At 38.3% G+C, this 20,133-nt stretch overlaps 1 protein-coding gene across 2 annotated transcripts in view; it reads left to right on the top strand.

The window, feature by feature from the left end:
• LOC149313133 (melanopsin-like) overlaps window positions 1-19,879 on the top strand; it is a 69,061-nt gene extending 49,182 nt beyond the window's left edge. For both annotated transcript variants that reach the window (XM_089526107.1, XM_089526109.1), the window contains exons 5-10: window positions 4,650-4,821; window positions 6,301-6,459; window positions 7,770-7,877; window positions 12,450-12,624; window positions 17,643-17,792; window positions 18,617-19,879. In XM_089526107.1, the coding sequence (XP_089382233.1) occupies window positions 4,650-4,821; window positions 6,301-6,459; window positions 7,770-7,877; window positions 12,450-12,624; window positions 17,643-17,792; window positions 18,617-19,015 (1,163 nt within the window). In that variant the 3' untranslated portion in view covers window positions 19,016-19,879. The remainder of the gene's footprint in view (window positions 1-4,649; window positions 4,822-6,300; window positions 6,460-7,769; window positions 7,878-12,449; window positions 12,625-17,642; window positions 17,793-18,616) is intronic.
• The last annotated feature ends 254 nt before the right edge of the window (window positions 19,880-20,133 follow it).

The raw sequence follows: 20,133 nt of genomic DNA, 5'->3' as shown, positions 1-20,133 counted from the left end.
TTCTTTAGGACTGGGAGCCAAATTTTGTTCACTTTAAGGGTTTCTTCTTTCCGGTTGAAATTATCCAGATGTTTGTGGATTTCAATGGCTTCCCTGTGCATCCTGACATGATAGTGGTTGGCATGGTCCAGAATTTCAGTGTTTTCAAACAGTTTTTTATGCCCAGGATGGTTTGTGGCATGTTCTGCCAGAAAAATCAGCAGTTTTAGATATACAGTTTAATAAAAAATAATAAATAAAACTTTATTTATATACTGCTTTTCCAGTTATCAAAGCGGTGTACAACAAGAATATAGGTACATAGAGGTTAAAAATATAAAATCCACAAATCTCAATATACATAAAAACACACAGCCAAAAATCTTTCAGTCAATGATGTGCAAGTCTATCAAGAATAGTGGCTACAGAGAGTCAGACAGATATGCCAGTTGGAATAAATGTGTCTTCAGAGCCTTTTTAAAGGCATCCAAAGTGGAGCAAGTTCGGATTTCATCAGGAAGATTATTCCAGAGAGTAGGTGCTGTCGATGTGTATGACCTCTTGTGAGTTGTTGACAACCTCACTCTCGGACATTCTAATAAGAATTTCCCTGATGTTCTGAGAGTGCGGGGCGGATTATGTGGGAGAAGGCGCTCCTTCAAGTAGCTCGGGCCCAAGCCATGAAGGGCTTTATAGGTAATAACCGACACTTTGTATTGGGCCCGGAAGCTAATGGGCAGCCAGTGAAGAGGTTTTAGTACCGGGGTTATATGGTCTGCCCTAGATGTTCCAGCGACCAGCCTGGCTGCTGCATTTTGCACTAACTGAAGCTTCTGGACCTGGTACAAAGGTAGCCCCATGTAGAGCGCATTACAGAAATCTAACCGAGAGTTTACCAGTGCGTGTACTACCGTTTCAAGGTCCTTTTGGTCCAAACAGGGACGCAGCTGGTGTATCAGCTGAAGCTGGTACCAAGCACTCTTGGCCATCGCATCCACCTGGGATGAGAGTTGTAGGGATGAGTCCAAGAGTACTTCCAAACTGCGAACTTTGTCCTTTAGGGGGAGAATAACCCCGTCTAGGACTGGATGACAAATTTCCCTGCCTGGACTTGGGGTACCTATCACAAGTACCTCTGTTTTCTCCGGATTCAGCCTGAGTCTGTTTTCCCTCATCCAGCCCATTACCGACTCCAGGCAGGCATCCAGAGGAGAGATGCCATCCTTAGTCACTGTATCAGTCGGAGACATGGAGAGATAGATCTGGGTGTCATCAGCGTACTGATAACACCGAGCCCCATGTCTCCGGATGATCTCTCCCAGCGGTTTCATGTAAATGTTAAACAAGCATGGGGGATAAATTGGCCATGTTTAGACATAAAAAGAGAAGGGGTAGTCATAGTTACCAAGCGAATGCAAACACAGCATACATAATAGGTCTTCACGTGAATAATTTTTAGTGTTTCAGTCTCTGCAGTGCTAGAAGTTTAGACTAAAAAAAAGAAATCATTGAGGGACAGAATTCTTATTGGAAGGGCAGTGTACTCATTCTGCCTTCCCCAGTAGCTACTACTCCAGCAGAAAGTCTTGCTTCCAATGGACATTATTCTTATTCTATATTTTGGATAAACAAGTGGGGAAAAACAGAGATAAACAGAACAATTTCTGAGAATATTTCTGTTCTAGGATTGTGACTGTTTGTTTGTTTGTTTGTTTGTTTGTTTGTTTTAATCTTGTATTTCAGAGAAAGGTAATGACAAAGAACTTCTATTTCTTGCCTAAAGAAAGTTTTGAGATTAATGGGGTTTTCATAAGTCAACAGATGACTTGAAGGCACATGCACCGAAGAGGAATTGGCTCAGTTGTACCAGGAAAATTTGCCATGCAGCACCTTTTAATGTTCTTTGCAATCTGCATTTTACTATTCTGCCTGTTATATGAATGTATATAACTCAGAGCTAGGCAACATGTGGCTCTCCAAAGTTGGTATATCATTAGCCCTAGCCAACCAGGTTAGTGGTGAAGCAGCATGGCAGTAGTAATTCACTGACATCTGTAGGTGAACCCTTGTTATCAACTTTCCCATGCACAGAATTAAAAAAGGATCTTAAAGAAACTCCCCTATATTAATGTCCCCTGAACTAAATGTATGTGGACATTTGGCATATATTAGTAGGCTTCATTTTTGTTAAAAAAATTAATTGGATGTTTCAAATTGCTTCAACAGAATAATTGCCTCAAAGTTCAGTGTTGATAGAAAAGTGAACCACTGATTTATAATTCCATTTATAAGAAATGTCTCTGCTAAAAAGTCTCTGAAGAACCTTAATGAAAATGGCATTACCTGCTGCAACAAGCACTTAAGTTAATAAAGGTTACCAAATTTGTCTGTGGAGAAAAAGTTAACCATTTCTCTGTTGTTTGCCAGCATCATTTCTAGATAATGTCTTCCATCCCAGGAAGAATTCAGCATGAGCACTGACAAAGTAAAAAGGTTGCCTGTGGAAGACTGACAGTTTCTTGATCACTTATGCATAATACATTTATTCTTAATAAATGAGACACTCATAGATGACACGATACATACCAGGGGTCTTTCAGACTACATAATTATAGCACTAAGATTCCACTTTAACTACCATGGCTGCATCTTATGGTTACCTGGGGTTTGTAGTTTGGTGAGGCACTAGAACACTCTGGCTGAGAATACTTAATACTCTGTAAACTGTAAATTTTACAGGATTGCATAGAACAGAGCCATGGAAGTTAAATTATAGTGGTATTGCTACGTAGTGTGAAAGGACCACAGATTTTAACAATAGATTTAATAGTGCATGTTCTGGGACAGACTTGAACTGCACAACAATTGTGATTTCAAACACCCTAGTCTACTCATCCCTTAGATTGAGAGGGCAAGTCTCGATACATGATGTACCAGTATAGCCAAGAGCTTACTGGACTAATGTCAATCCTACAGTTAAGCATAAGTATTTTTGAGTTCATTGGAGCATCCTGCATCATTTATTTATATGAAGAGCAATCCTATGACAACTTGGGAGGAATTGCCACTTCTTGCAAGGCTTACACTTGACAAGACAAACATTGAGATAATCAGTCATCTTTTTTTCCTACCTCTATTTTATCCCTCTTTTGCCCTTGCTCTAATTACTAGTTCCAATTGCTAGAGCAGAACCACTGAATCAGTGGGTGTTAGCTTTATTGTTGTTATGTGCTGTCAAGTCATCTTTAAAGTACAATGGCCGTATGAATGAGGAGACTCCAATAGGCCCTGTTATTAATAGCCTGGCTCAAGTCTTGCAAATTCAGAACTGTGGCTTCCTTGATTATGTCAATCAACCTTTAATATGGCTTTACTTGTATTTTAATATTATAACTTTGTTCTTGAGAGCCAGTATGGTGTAGTGGTTTGAATGTTGGATTACGACACCAGATATCAGGGTTTGATTCCCTGTGAAAACCCACTGAGTGACCTTGGACAAGTCACACATTCTCAGCCCCATAAAACCCTGGGATAGGGTCACCTTAAAGTGACTAGAAGTCAGAAATGACTTGAAGACACATGACAGAAGTAGCAGCAACAACAATTACAACAAATTTGTTTTTAGTTGTTTTTATTTTTTTAAAAATCATGTTGTGAGCTGCCTTGTGTTCCAGAATTGGCAAGTCAAAGGGACAGTCCTCAGAGGAAGACCTCCCTCTTCACTTGTAGTCCCAGAAGATTCTCCCAAGAATCATAAACAGTACCCTTAGATTATTTATATCTTGCCTTTAAGAACATGTTCACCCGAGCTGGCTCACAAATGAAAGAGCAAAACAATAGTAACATGATAAAACACATAATCATTAAAAATACCTCTATTTTTTGTAATCAATCTCAATTGAAAGTTAATTTTTTTTGGTGGGGTTTCCAGGCTATGTGGCCATGTTCTAAAAGAGTTTCTTCTTGACGTTTTGCCAGCATCTGTGGCTGGCATCTTTCTCTGAAGATGCCAGCCACAGATGCTGGTGAAATGTCAGGAAGAAACTCTTCTAGAACATGGCCACATAGCCCCAAAAATTATGGATGCTGGCCATGAAAGCCTTCGACTCCACATTGAAAGTTAATTGCAGCCATTTTCAAACCAGGTCTTAAGGGTAATGTAATGAAGGAATGAGATAGTGGGGGATCTCACTCAAAAGGGGAATGCATAATTATGGGAGCCACTACTGAAAGGGTCTTGATCGTAGATTAGACTAGACAGCTGCTAGCAGATAAACTAAATTTCAGAAATTCTTTTAGCTTAACCTCCCCTGATACGTAGTTGCCTAAGGTTAGGGGACTTAAATGTATTTTGCAAAGGCCAGATCTGAAAGAAATCCAATTGAAAACAGTGTTTTGGGCTCATTATTTTGGGGGTAATTTCTGTTTAATTTTTTTCCCGAGGATACATGCATAAGATCAAATCACAGTACTTGCAAAAAACAGCAATATACAGAATTGTATCTAATAAAATGGGGTATAGTCCACAGATGTTTATGCTGCAGTAAATGATTTTTTTTCAGGTATTACAAGACTGTTTGGAATAGTATTGCTGTTTCCTTCTAGCCTGGCAGGCTTTGCCATCAATTCCTATTTATGCACTCTATAATAAAGATGTTTATTCTTCCTAGGTTCCTATATACCAGAGGGTTTGATGATATCCTGCACATGGGACTATGTGACCTATTCCCCAGCAAACAGAAGCTATACCATGATGCTATGTTGCTGTGTGTTCTTTATCCCTCTCATCATCATCTTTCACTGCTATATATTTATGTTTCTGGCCATAAGAACTACTGGCAGGTAAGCAGAGCACTGAAAAAATGCATTTTCTCCAAGATGGTTATTCAATTTGGCTATTCTGTTTTTACTGTTTATCTCAATGAGATGAGATAATTGATAGCAAGAATGACATTTTTGTGGGCTTTTCCTGTCTTTTTGTTGTTGTTCGTTAGAAATGTTTTCTCATCATTTTGAAAGTTTTTTTAAATTAAAAAAGTGTTTATGGTTGAATAATAATTATTGTAGTCATTCAAGAGAATAAAGGTACAGAGTAAAATAGGTGATTTTCATCACTGAAACATTTTCTGGAGAAATTAGATGGAAGAATTCAGCCTTTATAACACTAAGTTGGAAAATGGAAGATAATACTACATTTGTAAATGTCTGAAGTGGTACCTTGCACTCAGCTGCCCCATGGTGAGATTCATATTGGGAACCTCCCACCCCATGGTGAGATACACTCACAGTAAGGGCTGGGATACAAAACTTTGGACTTCAGAATTTACAGATAAATTACAAATGCAAAGGGGAGATGAGCTGTCCACCCCCCATCCCACACACAAAGCCACTATCATTGTAACTTAGAAGTTTATCAGACGCCTTACCTTCCACCATGCTCCCATTGCATAAACATCACCGAACTGCAACGGGAGCCTCCTGGTGGGATCACGGATGGTGCTATTAAAGGGGAACGCTTCCATTTTCATCATGGAAGCGTTCTCGTAATTGTTTAAAACAGGGCCCTTTTTAAATAACAGATTAAATCATTATTAAAAAGGGGCCCTTTTCCTAACAATTACGAGAATGTTTCTATCATGAAAATGGAAGCGTTCCCCTTTAATAGCATCATCCACGATCCCACCAGGAGGCTCCCGTCGCAGATTGGTGACATTTACGCAACGGGAACATGGCGGAAGGTAAGGCATCTGATAAACTCCTTTGTCATAGAGGGAAAAAACACATCCAAATGGATATTTTCTCTTTTGATAAACTGTCATCCTAGTTTACACCATTGTAAATTGATTGCTAGTAATGATAGTCCCATACTAAGTGCAGAGCCATAGCCAGATTTTCTACGATCCATGGTGGATCTTTCCAATGCTTACAAGACTGAAGAGAGGAACAGGGAGTTATCCAAGGTGCACCAGCCTCCACTGGGAACTGGGCTGCAGATGAGATGGGTAGCAGTATTGAAAGAAAGAAGCTGCTTGCCTTCAGTTCTATTACCCCTTTACACAGAGTCGAAGAGTTGGAACAAAGGACATTAACAGTGACTGCAGCCACCAGATCCCAAACCAAGCATTCATACAGAACTATAAAAATTGAAAGGAGACAGGAGGCTGGAATTAGCCCCAGTGAAGGCATTTGCCCCACCGAGCAAAACATCAGGACTGTCTGAACAAATTATTACTCACTGAAACACTTCCTTCTCTTCTCAATTTTCTCTCTCTCTCTCTCTCTCTCTCTCTCTCTCTCTCTCTCTCTATCTCTTCATCACAGGAATGTTCAGAAATTAGGATCAACCTATAACCGGAAATCCTCTGTCTCACAATCCATGAAGAGTGAATGGAAGCTGGCAAAAATTGCCTTTGTGGCAATTGTGGTGTTTGTCCTATCCTGGTCTCCATATGCTTGTGTTACTCTAATTGCATGGGCAGGGTAAGTGGTGAGGGAACCGTGAGATCATCCATTTCCCCAATTTGGGACCCAAAGCAGTTTACAACAGATTTTAAAAAGTGTAATTAAGAATTCACAAAATACAAAAGTTTAAAAGTGATTAAAATATTAAAAAATAAATGCCATTTAAAATCATAAACCAATAAAGACACAACAACACAAGAAAAATAATGAATAGAAAATATAGCACATTGTATAAAACCCCTCCCACTTAAATAGGCTTGTCAAAACAGAATGATCTTCATCTGTTTACAGAAAAAGAGTAGAAAAGATGCTAGTATAACCTTTCTGGAGAGGGAGCTCCAGAATCTAGGGCAGCCACTGAGAAGGCCATCTCCCATGTTCCTACCAGATATACCTGTGAGGGTGATGAGACAGAAATAAGGACCCCTCCAGCAGATTTCTAATCAAGGACAGGTTCATAAAGGAGAATACAGTCTTTCAATCATGAACCATATTAGACTTTATGTCAAAACCAGCATTTTGAATTTTGCCTGGAATCCTTGGTTTGCTGCGTGTTTTTCTACAACTGTTTCCAACCAACCACCTCTATTATTGCCATGATTGTTGTCATCATAATCATTATCTTTCTCCTCCACTGTTTTCCAAAAACTGGGAATCAAGGCAGCTTACAAATTAAAATCAATACATTGAAGTTGTATCTAAGTTGTATTTAATTACAACATAGTTTTAAAAGGATCAACATTAAAATATTCTAATGTTGATCCCAGGTCCTTGCACTGCCAGTCAGAGGATATGTAGTTTATCTTATCTTTTCTTCTCAGCTTGTTTTTGTGTTTTTTGTTTTTGTGCAAAGAAAAAGGGTGGAAGAAGGGTGGGGAACACAGAGGGGTAAAAACCCAAACTTTTCCAAGAGCTGATCTAGAAGTACTCATTTACATTTGTGAGTAATGATGTATCAATAGCTGGGGTACTGGGATTCAAAAGCAGTACATTGTGAAAAATTATGAAATATCTACAAACTTTGGGTCTAACATGTCCATAAAATGGAATATGTCATTCAGAATAGTTAAAGGCACTTAAAATATAAATTAGATCAGAAGCAGCATCTAATGAGAATTCTCAAATCTGGCCCTTGATACTGGATCCATTTCCCCATTTCTGAAGGAACTGATGCTTCCTTAGAAATTCTGTTGTTTGATGTCAGAAAAATAGGAAATCTGATTCCTGTGCTCCATATGTTTATTACCATTTCATGAATCACATCCAAATAATTTTGCCCTTAACTAATGATAGTTTCATAAAAATAATTTTTTGGTTTTTATTTCCAGATATGCCAGGACCTTAACTCCATATTCTAAGTCTGTGCCTGCTGTTATTGCCAAAGCGTCTGCAATCTACAATCCCATAATCTATGCAATCATTCACCCAAGATACAGGTACAGTGAATCTAGATTTAAGGCAGTGATTTTATGAGGATATGTGTGTGCTTTTAAGTCAATTTACTATAGAAAAAAACCTTTACTTCAGTTGAATCTTATTATGGTCATGTATTTTTACCAACTGCATCGATTCAGTCTCTGCGATCAATAGGGATGGGCAAATACCTTCTGCAAAATAATGTGCTCTACTGGATTTTGCTGCTTTAAATATATCATGGAATTTAGACGAGTTGCAGATTTCTGAGCAAAAATATTTTACTGGGATTACAAGCAGGAGGGGATCCTTTCCCAACATTGGGTTGTCCTAGACCTCCCAGTAACCTTTATCATACAGCAGTGATATATCATCAATTCTAGAATGTAAATATTCATTTACCTTGTTCTTGCATGCAAGAATGAATGATTTCATTCTTTTATGGGATCTTTTGCCCATTTTTTAATGATTTTTCAAACATATGGACTTTTTTGTGAAAAATTCATTTGCATAAAACATACTGGTTAGAATCACAGAGTTGAAAGAGACCAAAAGTTTCACCTAGTCCAACCCATCACCATGCATGAACACACAACTAGAGCACTCCTAAAAGAGGGCAAACCTACCTGCGTTTGCAGATCTTCCAAAGAAAAGTCCACCAACTCTGAGGCAGCCTATTCCACTGTCAAACACCTCTTACAGTTAAACTGTTCTTCCTAATGCTTAGGTAGAATCTCATTTCTTATTATTTGAACCAATTGGTTTGTGATCTTGTCTTTGGAGCAGCAGAAAACAAGCCCACTTTCTGCCAATAATGCTGGTTTTGTGTAAAAAGATGGTTTTTGTTTTGTTTTGTTTTGCAAACAAATTTTTCACAAAAAATGTTCTGAAGTCTGAAAAATCTTGTTGAGGTTGACAAGGCGGTTGCTTCCGAATAAGTGCAGGCTAAGTGTGAAACCTTTTGCTCCTGTTTGGTATGTTTTCTCTTTCAGTTCAATAATTATATCTGGATCAGCCTGTAAGAATACATTTGTAAAACAAGGGGTTCTCTCTGCTTTACTTGGAAGTACTTTAGAAAAAATACCTTTCCTGCTTCTTATGCTTGATTCTTTAAAAATCCTTTACATATTAGTTGCCCAGTCCTGGGTCCCCAGATGTTGTTGGACTACAGTTCCCTGGTCATGCTGAATGGAGCTTCTGCGTGTTAAAAGTCCTGCAACATTTGGGGACTCAAGTTAGGAAACCATTAGTTTAAAGCAAGGTGTTCCTTCTCTTGGATTTAAATGGAAAAGAAGTGGCTGTTTTGCTTGCTGAAGAGAATTTTAAAAAGAGATGCATACCAGCATGATAAGGGGGGGTGCTTAAGGCATTTGTCAAGAATCTGTCCCTTCTTGTGTAGATCAAAGAGGAAGATGGTGAGCAGTGAATAGATAATGCTTCAAAGTTCTGCATAGTTCATTCTTTGCCCTCACAATCAGAGACAACATTAATTATACAGAACATGCAAATGCACCCATATTTGCTTGATCTGCATAATACATAAGGAAGGTAGCAATTATTTACCTAAGAACAACGGGCAGAATTCACAATCACAGTTATGAATGTATTACCTAGAGTTATACACTCATCACTGCTTCGTATTCGTGATTCCTTTATATTCCCAGGTTTATGCAATACATAGGGATCATAAAAGTTGCCCAATCTTCACTTACTGGGCAGCAGCCATTGCGACAACAGAGGTCTGATCTCCTGTCCATTGGGACATAACAGACAGTTGTTCCAGTGCCCCTCCCATCAGCAATCTCCAGTGCAACGGGGAATTATGTCAGAAATCCTCCTTTTCACTGTCATACTGAAGATTACTCAAAGTCGGGGGGTGGATGAGAACATTAATCATCTACTTCCCGATAGACAGGAGAACAGACACCTGTTGATCTTAGCAGAGCTACCTAGTAATTGGAGATTGAGGGGAAAGGCTAGGGTACACTACTTGGCTATGTAACTAGTATAATTACATAGCTAAATGGGTGAAGGAGGAAGAGGTGGAGGTAATATAAAATCTGTTTTTCTTAATTTATGCAACAGTTTGCAGTGCCTAACTAATCAGACTAAGCTTTAATCTTGCTAGGAAAGGTTCACAATCTTCTAACCCTTGTTCTGTCTTCCTCTAGTACCCTACAATAGCTAATACATATTTAGCTTTTCATAACCTTTTGGTTGGGCATATTTGCACAGGTGTCCTTGAAATGGTGAGCATCTGAATACATGATACTAAATTGACACTGAAAAGAGAGATCACAAACATCCATCAATAATGCCTGTAGGCCTGTGTCCCAAAATCATTGCTATATGCCAGTTATATCTGAACATTATAAAAGCATTGCAGCACATTATAGTTGAAGGGAAGATGGGTTGTTTATCTACATGTTCTTACATAAATCATATTTCTAACGATTCTCTGTAGCTTTGACAAAGGCCTTGGTGAGCTAGGTGATGCCAGTTTTTCCTATTATGCACGCCATCATTGATTCTGTTTAGTCTCAGATCTATTATTCTCAAAGTAGTGTTGAACACATTTCCTATTTACATCATGGTTTATCTCCAAGGCTAAGATGAAAACAAGCATGAAAGTTTAACATGGTATGGAAGAGAATATATTTCCCTTCAGGCAGAATGCTATGACAAATAACAGATTGTCCAATTCACTGTTCATTTTCTTTGGTCCCCTCTCTTGATTTTATTATTATGATTATTATTACAGCAATGGAAATGGGGAGGGGAGGCTTTTCAGCAATTTTCAATTATTGTTCAAAGCATATTATGAAATTCAGACTGCTTTTATAACTTAGATGTTTTTATAATCTAGATTCCATAGGTCATTGAAAACAGAAGTTAAGTAACTTTTTTGGAATCTAGATTTTTAAAATAAAATACTACTTTGTACTTTTTCTTGCCATCCATTTTATTAGAAAGAATAACTTCTGTGTTTATAGGAAGGTAGATTGGTAGATATAATTTATATAAGAAAGAGAAGAGAATAATTTTTCCACAAAGTTTTTCAGCAGCTATCATTTATGAATAGCAGAGTTTCACAACATGTCCACAATAGTTGGAGTATAGCACACACAGCTCTGTTGTGGATTCTGGATGATACATAAATCACGCATTTTAGAAAAATAAATGCTGGCCTTTTTTCATTATTAAAAAATGATTTGTGAGTTCACCACTAGATGGCAGCATAAACATTCAGTGTGATTTTTGGCTGTGTCAGCAATAGTTAACCATTTGTGGCTCATGTGGAAGACAATCCTAGAGAGCAATATAAATCTTGTATAATGAGTCTTGTGTGACAAATACAGAATGGAAGAACTCACATAGCTCCATTTTTTTCCTCTTAGTTCCTTCAACATTGCAGTGTGAAGTAAAGCATGAGGAAGTTTGGGCATTTGTCTCCTTCTCCTTCGGCCTCTGTTGCTTCAAATATTAAACCTATCACTCACTTCATTTATGAAAATGTGCATAATTAACAAGGTGGACATGTGAACAACAGTGGTGCCGTAATAAATCTGGAAGTATAAGCCCCAAGACTATCGCAAGGAGAACTGAAAAGTGCCAGTGACTTGTGTTGATGTACATTTTTTTAAATTTCCAATTTCTACTAGTTTTGATCCATCAGCAGTTGATGTTTTCTAAATCTAAAGGGTTTTGTTCACTCATAACCAAGTCACCGCAAGATACTTTGGATTATAACAGTCCTAGTTCATACACATTGTTACTGGGAAAATCCATTTTTCCTCCAGCTATTGTGGGGTTTGCAACTAAAGTGTTAGTCAAAAAGTAACCTTTTTTTAAGCCCTGGAATTAGCCATATGGCACAGTGAAGCTTACCTCTTGGTTTTATATTCACTGATGTTCACATGTCCACTGTTAAAGGAAACAGTAGGGTCTGGGTGGGGATGAGAGATGCTTGTCAATCAAAAGGCCCCAGGGCTTTGACTCAGAAAGCTCTGGGCCCTTTATACCACTGGTATATATTTATCAAAGAACCACAACCATGGAAGTATTTGTGATATCAGCTGCAATTTTTGAATTGGCTTTTGCAATAAATAAAACAAAGAGGTAAGCTTCATTGTGTCATATGGCTAATTCCAGAGCTTTAAAAAAGTTACATTTTGACTACAACTTCCATAATCTCTTAGTAAGCATGACCAGTGAAATGTTCAGGAAGTTGTAGTCCAAAAAGCTACAATCTCTGGGTTGTTCTTATGGGATATATCAGTGGTGGTGAACCTATAGCACGTGTGCCAGAGGTGGCACTCAGAGCCCTCTCTGTGGGCACACACACCATCGTCCCAACACACAGTTCACTGGAGTTTGTCACTAGAAAGCCAGAAGGATGCCGCACTTTGTGATAAATAAGTGGGTTTTGGGTTGCAGTTTGGGCACTCGGTCTCTAAAAGGTTCGCCATCATTGGAATATATGGTATTGGGTACATAAAAATAGGTATTTTCAAATACATCCTCAAATCTCTCTAGCCAGTATTTTGTTTTATATATGTTTTGAGTCACTGTTTATTATTTCTCCTGCTTTACAGAAGAACCATTAGAAGTGCTGTTCCTTGCTTGAGATTTCTTATACGGATATCCAAAAGTGATCTTTCAACAAGTTCTATAAACGATTCGTCATTCCGGGCTTCTGTGTCCAGTCGCCACTCTTTCACTTCCAGGAACAAGAACAGTTGTATTTCCTCCATTTCTGCTGCTGAAGCAGTAAGCTTGATTTTCATAGAGGCGGGGTATTGGAATTATGTGGCCTACTAAAGGTTGCTGAAATGTAATTCCCATCAGCCCTATTCAGCATAGTAGTGATGAATCCCATTATCCATTCATGGTCTATGGACTGCGTCATATGCATCATTTCCCATAAAATATCTCCAATGTATACCCCTTCTTAATAAGATCAGAGCTTCTTTTCAAGATTCCAGTCATCCATTCTCTCCAGGAAGAGTGTTCTGCTGCTAGTTGTCTGCACTGTTCCATGTGCATATGTACTTATCCTGTGGAAGTACTGGGTTAGTCCTGTATTGGGGTTGGGAACCAAATTATTATTATTATTATTATTAATAATAATAATAACTTTATTTCTATACCGCTTTTCCATCTGATCAAAGCGGTTTTACATAGTAATCATAAATAAACATACAATTCAATAAAATTTAAAATCTACATACATACAACAAGATAAAATCATCAATCTCAGAATCTATCGGTCAAATCCTAAAGTGAATTTCCATCGGGGAGTAACATTCTACAAAGAGTCAGGTGGATATGCCAACCGAAATAAATGAGTCTTCAAGGCCTTCTTAAAGGTATCCAAGGTGGAACAGACCCGAATTTCATCTGGAAGTTTATTCCAGAGGGTTGGAGCTGTCGACGTGAATGTCCTTTGGTGAATAGATGTTGGTCTCACCCTAGATTTCATTTAAATCATGGTAAGAATCATAAATCCCTCAGTTGCTGGACTGCAACTCCCAGTGGCCAGTGGTGAAGGATTCCCTCCCTTGATTTAAACCAAATGTTGCTTTACCACTTATGGAAGTGAATCAAAAATTAGCACAAATATTTAGAGAGCTGCTGTATTCAGCGTAGTGTTGGTTTCACTAAGTGCAGCTGTTTTATACTCCTCAGTCCTGAACACAGAAATGAATCCCACTAACAAGCAAGCATTGGCACAAATTGGATTTTTATCTCTTGGCTTTCTTCAAAAGTCAAATGGTTTTAGCACACCAGCCTGGGGGGTGATGTGTGTCTGTTCCTTGTTTAAATCTATCTGTACTGAGAGAGCCAGCATGGTGCCGTAGTTCAAGTGGTAGGCTAAGACTGAGAGAGGTCAAGGTTCAGTTTCCCATCCAGCCATGGAGAGTTGAGTGACACTGGGCAGATCACACTCTCTCAGCTTCAGAGGAAGGCAATGGCAAACTGCTCAGAATAAATCAATAAAACTTTATGAAAGGGGCACCATATGTTAGAGTCAGCTTGAAGGCACGTAAAAACAACCAATTGTATGCTACATATAGAAACTAGTGCTGCTGTATATTTCTCTAATGCGAGGCAGGTTTAATTCTAAGACTACTATATTCAAGTGTCTAATAACAGACATACATTCAATTTGTTTAGGGCACAGTGGAAACATATAAAGTTATTTTGCAAAGTGTGAAGAAAGTGGATGGACAGCAAAAAAAAAAAAAGAATGAAAAAAGTGAAAAGGACTTTTAGCATCCTTTATGATACTTTTGTCTTGGGCTGGGGGATGGAGAACCATTGAAGTTTAGTGTTGAAAATTTCTTAGAGTGCAAAGGGAAGTACTTCACATACACTATTTCACAGTTTAAATATGACATCTACTACCACAAGATTCAGGGACAGCTGCCAACTTGCATGGTTTTTAAAAGGGGATTAGACAAATTCATGGAGCATAAGTGAATAAATGTGTCATGATGACTATATGTTTTCCAACATGAGATACCTCATGCTGCCAAATACCACTTGCTAGAGAACAGCAGTGGGAGAATGCTGTTGACCTTATGTCCTGCTTATGGGTTCTCCACAGGCATCAGGTTGACCACTATGGGAATATAAGGAATTGGGGTTTGATAGATCTCCGATCTGAACAACACAACTATTTTATCCAATGCTGATTAGTCACAAATAGACACTTTTATCACACTGTTTTGTGTAGTCTTTCCCCCCTTTCCCTTTGGCATTCAGTTGCCTGTCATGTACTTTTTAAAAGCCAATCTGTTATTGTTGCTTCCTTTTGGGAGGAAAGGACCCATACAGACAGGCCAAAATAAAACTGCTTTGGGTCACTTTGGAGGTATGCTGTTTAAATGATGCATGCGTCCTAAGAGTCCAGAAGCTGCACCAAAGCTGCACTCCAGTTCTTAGGACTGGATCATGGCTTTCGTGCAGCTTCCACTCTTAGTACTCATGCATTATTTAAACAGCATACCTCCAAAGTGACTTTATTTTGGCCTGTCTGTATGGGGCCAGAGATGGCTTTGTGTTTTGTCAGAGCAACCGTTCATTCAGCCACACAGCAACACAGTTAGTTTCTGCTGGAAACAGTGCCTGGCCTTTACCAAATGACTGGTAAAATACCACAGTGAAAGTTTATCAAGGAAGGAAAAAGGCCAGTGTGTAAAAATAGCTGCTACTTTAAGAACAGGATACATAAAAAAAAAAAAGCATAAGGAGAATGCTACAGAAAAAGTTTGAAAAAATGTTCAGCCTTTGGGTTAGTTCATACATAATGAATAGGCTTTTAAAATTGTCTTGCACTGGGAGTGAGAATTGCAGTTCTGCCCCAGGATGTTTCAATAGCTGTATACATGTTTGAGTGGAGGATGATCATGCAGATAACAGCAATCAAGACTTCTGTATTCTAGAATCTAAAAACATCAATTTGAGGCAAAATTATCTTCACCATCTACTGATATAACAGGAATATAAAATAAAATGATGCACTTCTTTGTCTGTTCAAAGAGACTAATATGCTGAGGATGTATATGCTGACACGTTATCACAGTTATGTCAGCCTAAAAAAGAATAGTCCCATGGAAAGTAATTTGAATTTCTTGCTAAGAGCACTAGATTTTCTTTTCTCCACTGTAAATTGGCCTCTATTTTGCCATAGAAAGAGGGGCTCTGAACTGTTTCTTGTGGGGTTGCTGCTTCACCTTACTTTTGCTTTAATCCAGCATTTGTTTGAGCCGTAATAGCTCCTCTGATGCACAAAGCAATCTCCCTGTAAGAGTATCTTTCTTGATACTGTTAGTGAAGTGGGATGCTCACGGCATTTCATTCCTTTGTATGCATAGCTTCAAGTCCCGTTTAAACTAAATGGACACACTTGTAAATCAGGAATGCATATATGCATGAACGTTAGTAGGTGTCATGCAGTTATCCAGATGTTTTTGGGACTAAAACCATTGGCTATGCTGACTGGAGCTGTTAGAATTTGCAGTTCAACAGCATCTGTAGTGTTGTGATGTCTGCCCCGGTTACACGAAGAAGCACATATTGTAATAATCTCGGGCTATGTATTCTAGCAGGTATCATGCATGTCCCTGCACTGACCAGTTTAACTGTTGTTCTGTGCTGGTGCTACATTTCAGTGGTTTTTAAAGCAATTAGGAGTCATGTGAGGAATGGCAAGGGGCTGCAGGGCAGAATCATATGGCCTGCTCTTTGCAGCCTATGATAGCCTGCTGCCTGCATGTGTCTCCCATTGCTAATCTGAATAGATTATCTAGATAAAATGAGTAGGATCCCCTTGAAGTGGACCTCAGGCAGGAAACCTAGTCAGTTGGGATGCTCAGCTATGATGATTCATCATATTGAGAACTGCTGAGAGATGCATAATTTTTCATTCCCAAAACATTTATCCGCAATAATTATTTTGGCCATCTTATGGGATGCTTCAAAAAATCAGAAGGGAAACGAAAACAGGCACTTACCTGCTTTGTATCTGTCTTTCTATCATCTCACTCAAAAGCCTTTTCTAAATCAATAAATATCAGATTTTAAGGTGTGGAATGCACTCTTAATGGTATTTCATTAATCCTTTTAAAACAGACTCCCTTTCAACACAATGGATAATGTTTAGTGGGCTTTAGCCTTTTCTCATCCTTGCTTTTAGAATGCCAGTAAACAGATTGAGACCGAACTCTTATTTCCATGTATTTGGAAGTAAGCCTCTTTGAACCATGTGAACTTTGATTTTGAGTTGATACATATGATTGTACTGTTCTGTATTTGTTGGTTAACTAGAATAGACCCATTGAACTAATGACCCATTAAATCAACCTTTATGTGCATCCCATTGAAAGTGTAATTTACATAGGAGCTGACTTAACATACACTAACTGATTCAGTGGGTTTGTGCTAGATGGGACTAGCTGTTGGATCCCAGCCACTGCTTCTGAGTCAAGCATCACATGTTCTGGCTGTCAGGAGAAGGGTTGTAGCTCAGGTTAGACATTTTAGATCCTCAGATAGCTGTTGCCAGTAGTCCAAACTGAGCTAAATGAACCAATGCTCTTACTCAGCAAAGGGCAGCTTCCTCTCTTTCTAACAATTAGCATTTGTGATAAGAGCCATTTTTCCGTTGTTTCTAGAGTGTTAGGAAATATGCAAAGATATAGCTATATTAATCTGTATCAGTGTGCAAAGTGATTTTTAGCACCTTTAAAACTAAATAAGAGAAAGAAGTTTGTAGTGTAAATTTTCATAGAAACCCAGGAAACCCAGTGTAGCTTATACTACAGATTTCTTTCTCTCAGACTCAAAGGTTCTACAAGATCCCTTTGCAGAAAGTCTGCAACTAAAAGCTAGATGAGCATGATTTTCTTGCAGCAAGTGGGGGACACATCTTGTAAAGTTATTTTTAAGAATAATTAATGTAATGACAGGCTGAAGGCATCCATAACTGCAGTGCAAGAATGTTTGTCTGATGTTTAAGCCTTATCTTATCTCTATTTAGTTATATATGGCCTCAATGTGCCATTATAGTTCTTCTCCTTAAAGGTAACTTTCTAGACTGCTGGCAGGGTGTTGTATTATAAAAACCCCTCCAAATCTCTGATTCTGTGTTTCCTTAGTTATTAGGGTCATGGTCACATGTTCAGTCTCAGTACAAAAACAGCTTTTATACAAACATTACTGTATTTTGATTGTTTAGTTTAACTAATGGCTCTATTCATTTTACTTTTACTTTTATTTATTAGACTTGGAGTGATGTAGAGCTTGATCCTGTGGAGTCAGGCCACAAGAAGCTGCAAGCCTACCGAAGTAATTCTTTTTCAGCAACAGCAGCAGCAGAAGAGAGTGGGTTGCTTCTCAAGGCCCATAGCTGCAGTGTTCCAAAAGAACAAAAGGTTAAAAGAAGCATCAGTTTCTAACACTCCTTAGAATAAAGTGTGAAATCCTCCTTGATGTATGTCTTTATGATCACCATCGTCTGCTCCATTATAGATATGCATATGTTGTGTTGAAATTAGCTTATAGTAATCCATTTAAACCTGTTTTTGCCTTGTTCTGCCCAGAAGAAAAAGACAAATCTTATTGGAAAGGTAAATTGGCTCCTACTCAGTGCAACTCAGGTTGCAGTAGTGAAACATTTTCTCGCCATATTTTCATCTTCACTATCTCAGTGGTTACATTACCTCCATCTGCTTCAATCCCACTTCAAAAACTGATGAAAATGGTGAGATCCATTTTTTAAAAAAATAAAAAATAAAATATCTTGTCTTTGAGGAGGAAGATGAGAAAGAAATCTCTGTTTCTCACTGACAGTGGGAGTCCTTGGCAGCTGCCACCATCATGAAAGTTAAGATGGTGAGTACTGAATGCATCCTTTGCTGATGCAGAAGAGGACTGATGGCCACCTGGTCGCAGTTCAGTGTCATTATCAGAAAGCTTCTTTTTCACAATGTGGAAGCTTCAGGCAATGACATTAATGCATAGATATTCTATAAATCCAGCCAGGATAGTGTTTCAGTGAATGGTGCATAAAACCATTGAGGATGCATAAAACCACCTATAAACCTCCAGAACTCATCTCTCAGGGACTTTTCCCTAATTCAAAGACTGGAGATAATTGGTACGTAAGACATGTGACAACTCAGGAAGAGTGTGTGATTCTTGCTGAAGAAGATTAAGCATGGAATGTTAATTTTCCCCTTCTGTCTTTCCCCTGTAGGTGGCTCTGTCCTCTATCAGTCTAGAGGAACCACATGCACAATCCTTTGGAGGGAACATCTCAGAACTGCTGCTCTTAAGTAGTTCTTTGAAAACATCTTCTCTTCCGTTTGGCTTGAATAGTAGCAGCACAGGAGGGAGTACAGATACTTCTCAAGTGGAAGTTCAAGAAAGCCAAATAAATGGAAGCCTTGACTCTTTTACAAGCCCTAACCTTCCACAAATTGTTATAATTCCGACCTCAGAGACCACTCTATCTGAGGGGCAACGGGAACCAGAAAATGGACAAGAGGAAAATACAGATTTATTCTTTTCTCAAAGGAAGAATCACCTGTTGGATATAGGAAGGCCTAGTTCCTCTACTGAACTCCTTGAAGTAATTGAGAAGCTTCTGTCATAAATATAGAAGAGGGGGATTGTCTGATCTCTTGGCTGCTTCTTTGCATTAATATACCAAAAATAAACTAAAAGAGCTTTGTAGATTAAACAGAGAACTTTTTATATATTATTTTTTAAATGCAATCTTTAGTGCATTCCTGAATTTTATGCATTTTGTGGGAGTAAACTACAGTGATAGATGCTGAAGGCCTGAAGTATACATAGCTTAAGTAACAAGTGTTTGCCACTCAGACCACTAGTATCTCACAGCATATGTACCTGGAATAGATCTGTCAGTCTTTGATACCTTCATGAACACTGCCATTCAGGAATGCCAAACAAACATATACCCTGCCATATCTACAAATCTAGGATTAATTAATTCATGAAAGAAGTCTGGAAATGTACCTAGCTCCACATCTCTTGATGTACTGTTTCCAGTAGTTGATCCATTAAGTGTAATCTGATAGACTTGCTGTCAGTAAGGAAAAGGACAAAACTGTATACAGGCAATATATAGTTCAGCACCTTGTAGGTCCATATTTAAAAATCACTGGTGAGTACCCAGCTTGTTGGGGCAATTGGCTTACACATTGTAAACTGCTTAGGTAGTGCTAGTTCACTAATAAGCTGTATAGAAATGTACTTGCTATTGGTGCTTAAACACTTCTTTTTTTTCTTTGGCAGAAGCTAAATAAAGAGATAAGGGAAAGTAAGACCATTGAGGAAAACTATTGCAGTCACCAGCTCCATAATTTCCCAATAGCATACTAACAGTAGCAGGGGGGAAATACCTCTGATTGTGGTTAACAGTATGTGGCAATAGTAATGAATGGACTATTGATTTTTCACATTAGTCTTTATTCACTAATGACAATAAAATACTTAACTGTTATAACATAGTTGTCTCTATGGGGTTGATTCCACACTTTTCATGTTTCCCTTGGGAGGTTAAAAAACATTGTGTAAATGTTTTGTTGTAAGGGATCAAACTGTGACAACGGTCTCTCTATATTTCGTAGAAGAAGTTGCATCAAAATACTGCTGGCCTGCAAACAGTAAAGTTCTAAAACTTTTAAAACTGGAAGTAGGAATGGATGGACTATAGGATGATTTAATAATAATAATAATAATAATAAT

This window comes from Sceloporus occidentalis, unplaced genomic scaffold (assembly GCF_023333645.1).
Source record: "Sceloporus occidentalis isolate IW3139 unplaced genomic scaffold, rSceOcc1.0.p SCAF_5, whole genome shotgun sequence".
NCBI lineage: Eukaryota > Metazoa > Chordata > Lepidosauria > Squamata > Phrynosomatidae > Sceloporus > Sceloporus occidentalis.
Note: the sequence above shows the minus strand (reverse complement) of the source record. Positions and strands in the feature narration are given on the sequence as shown.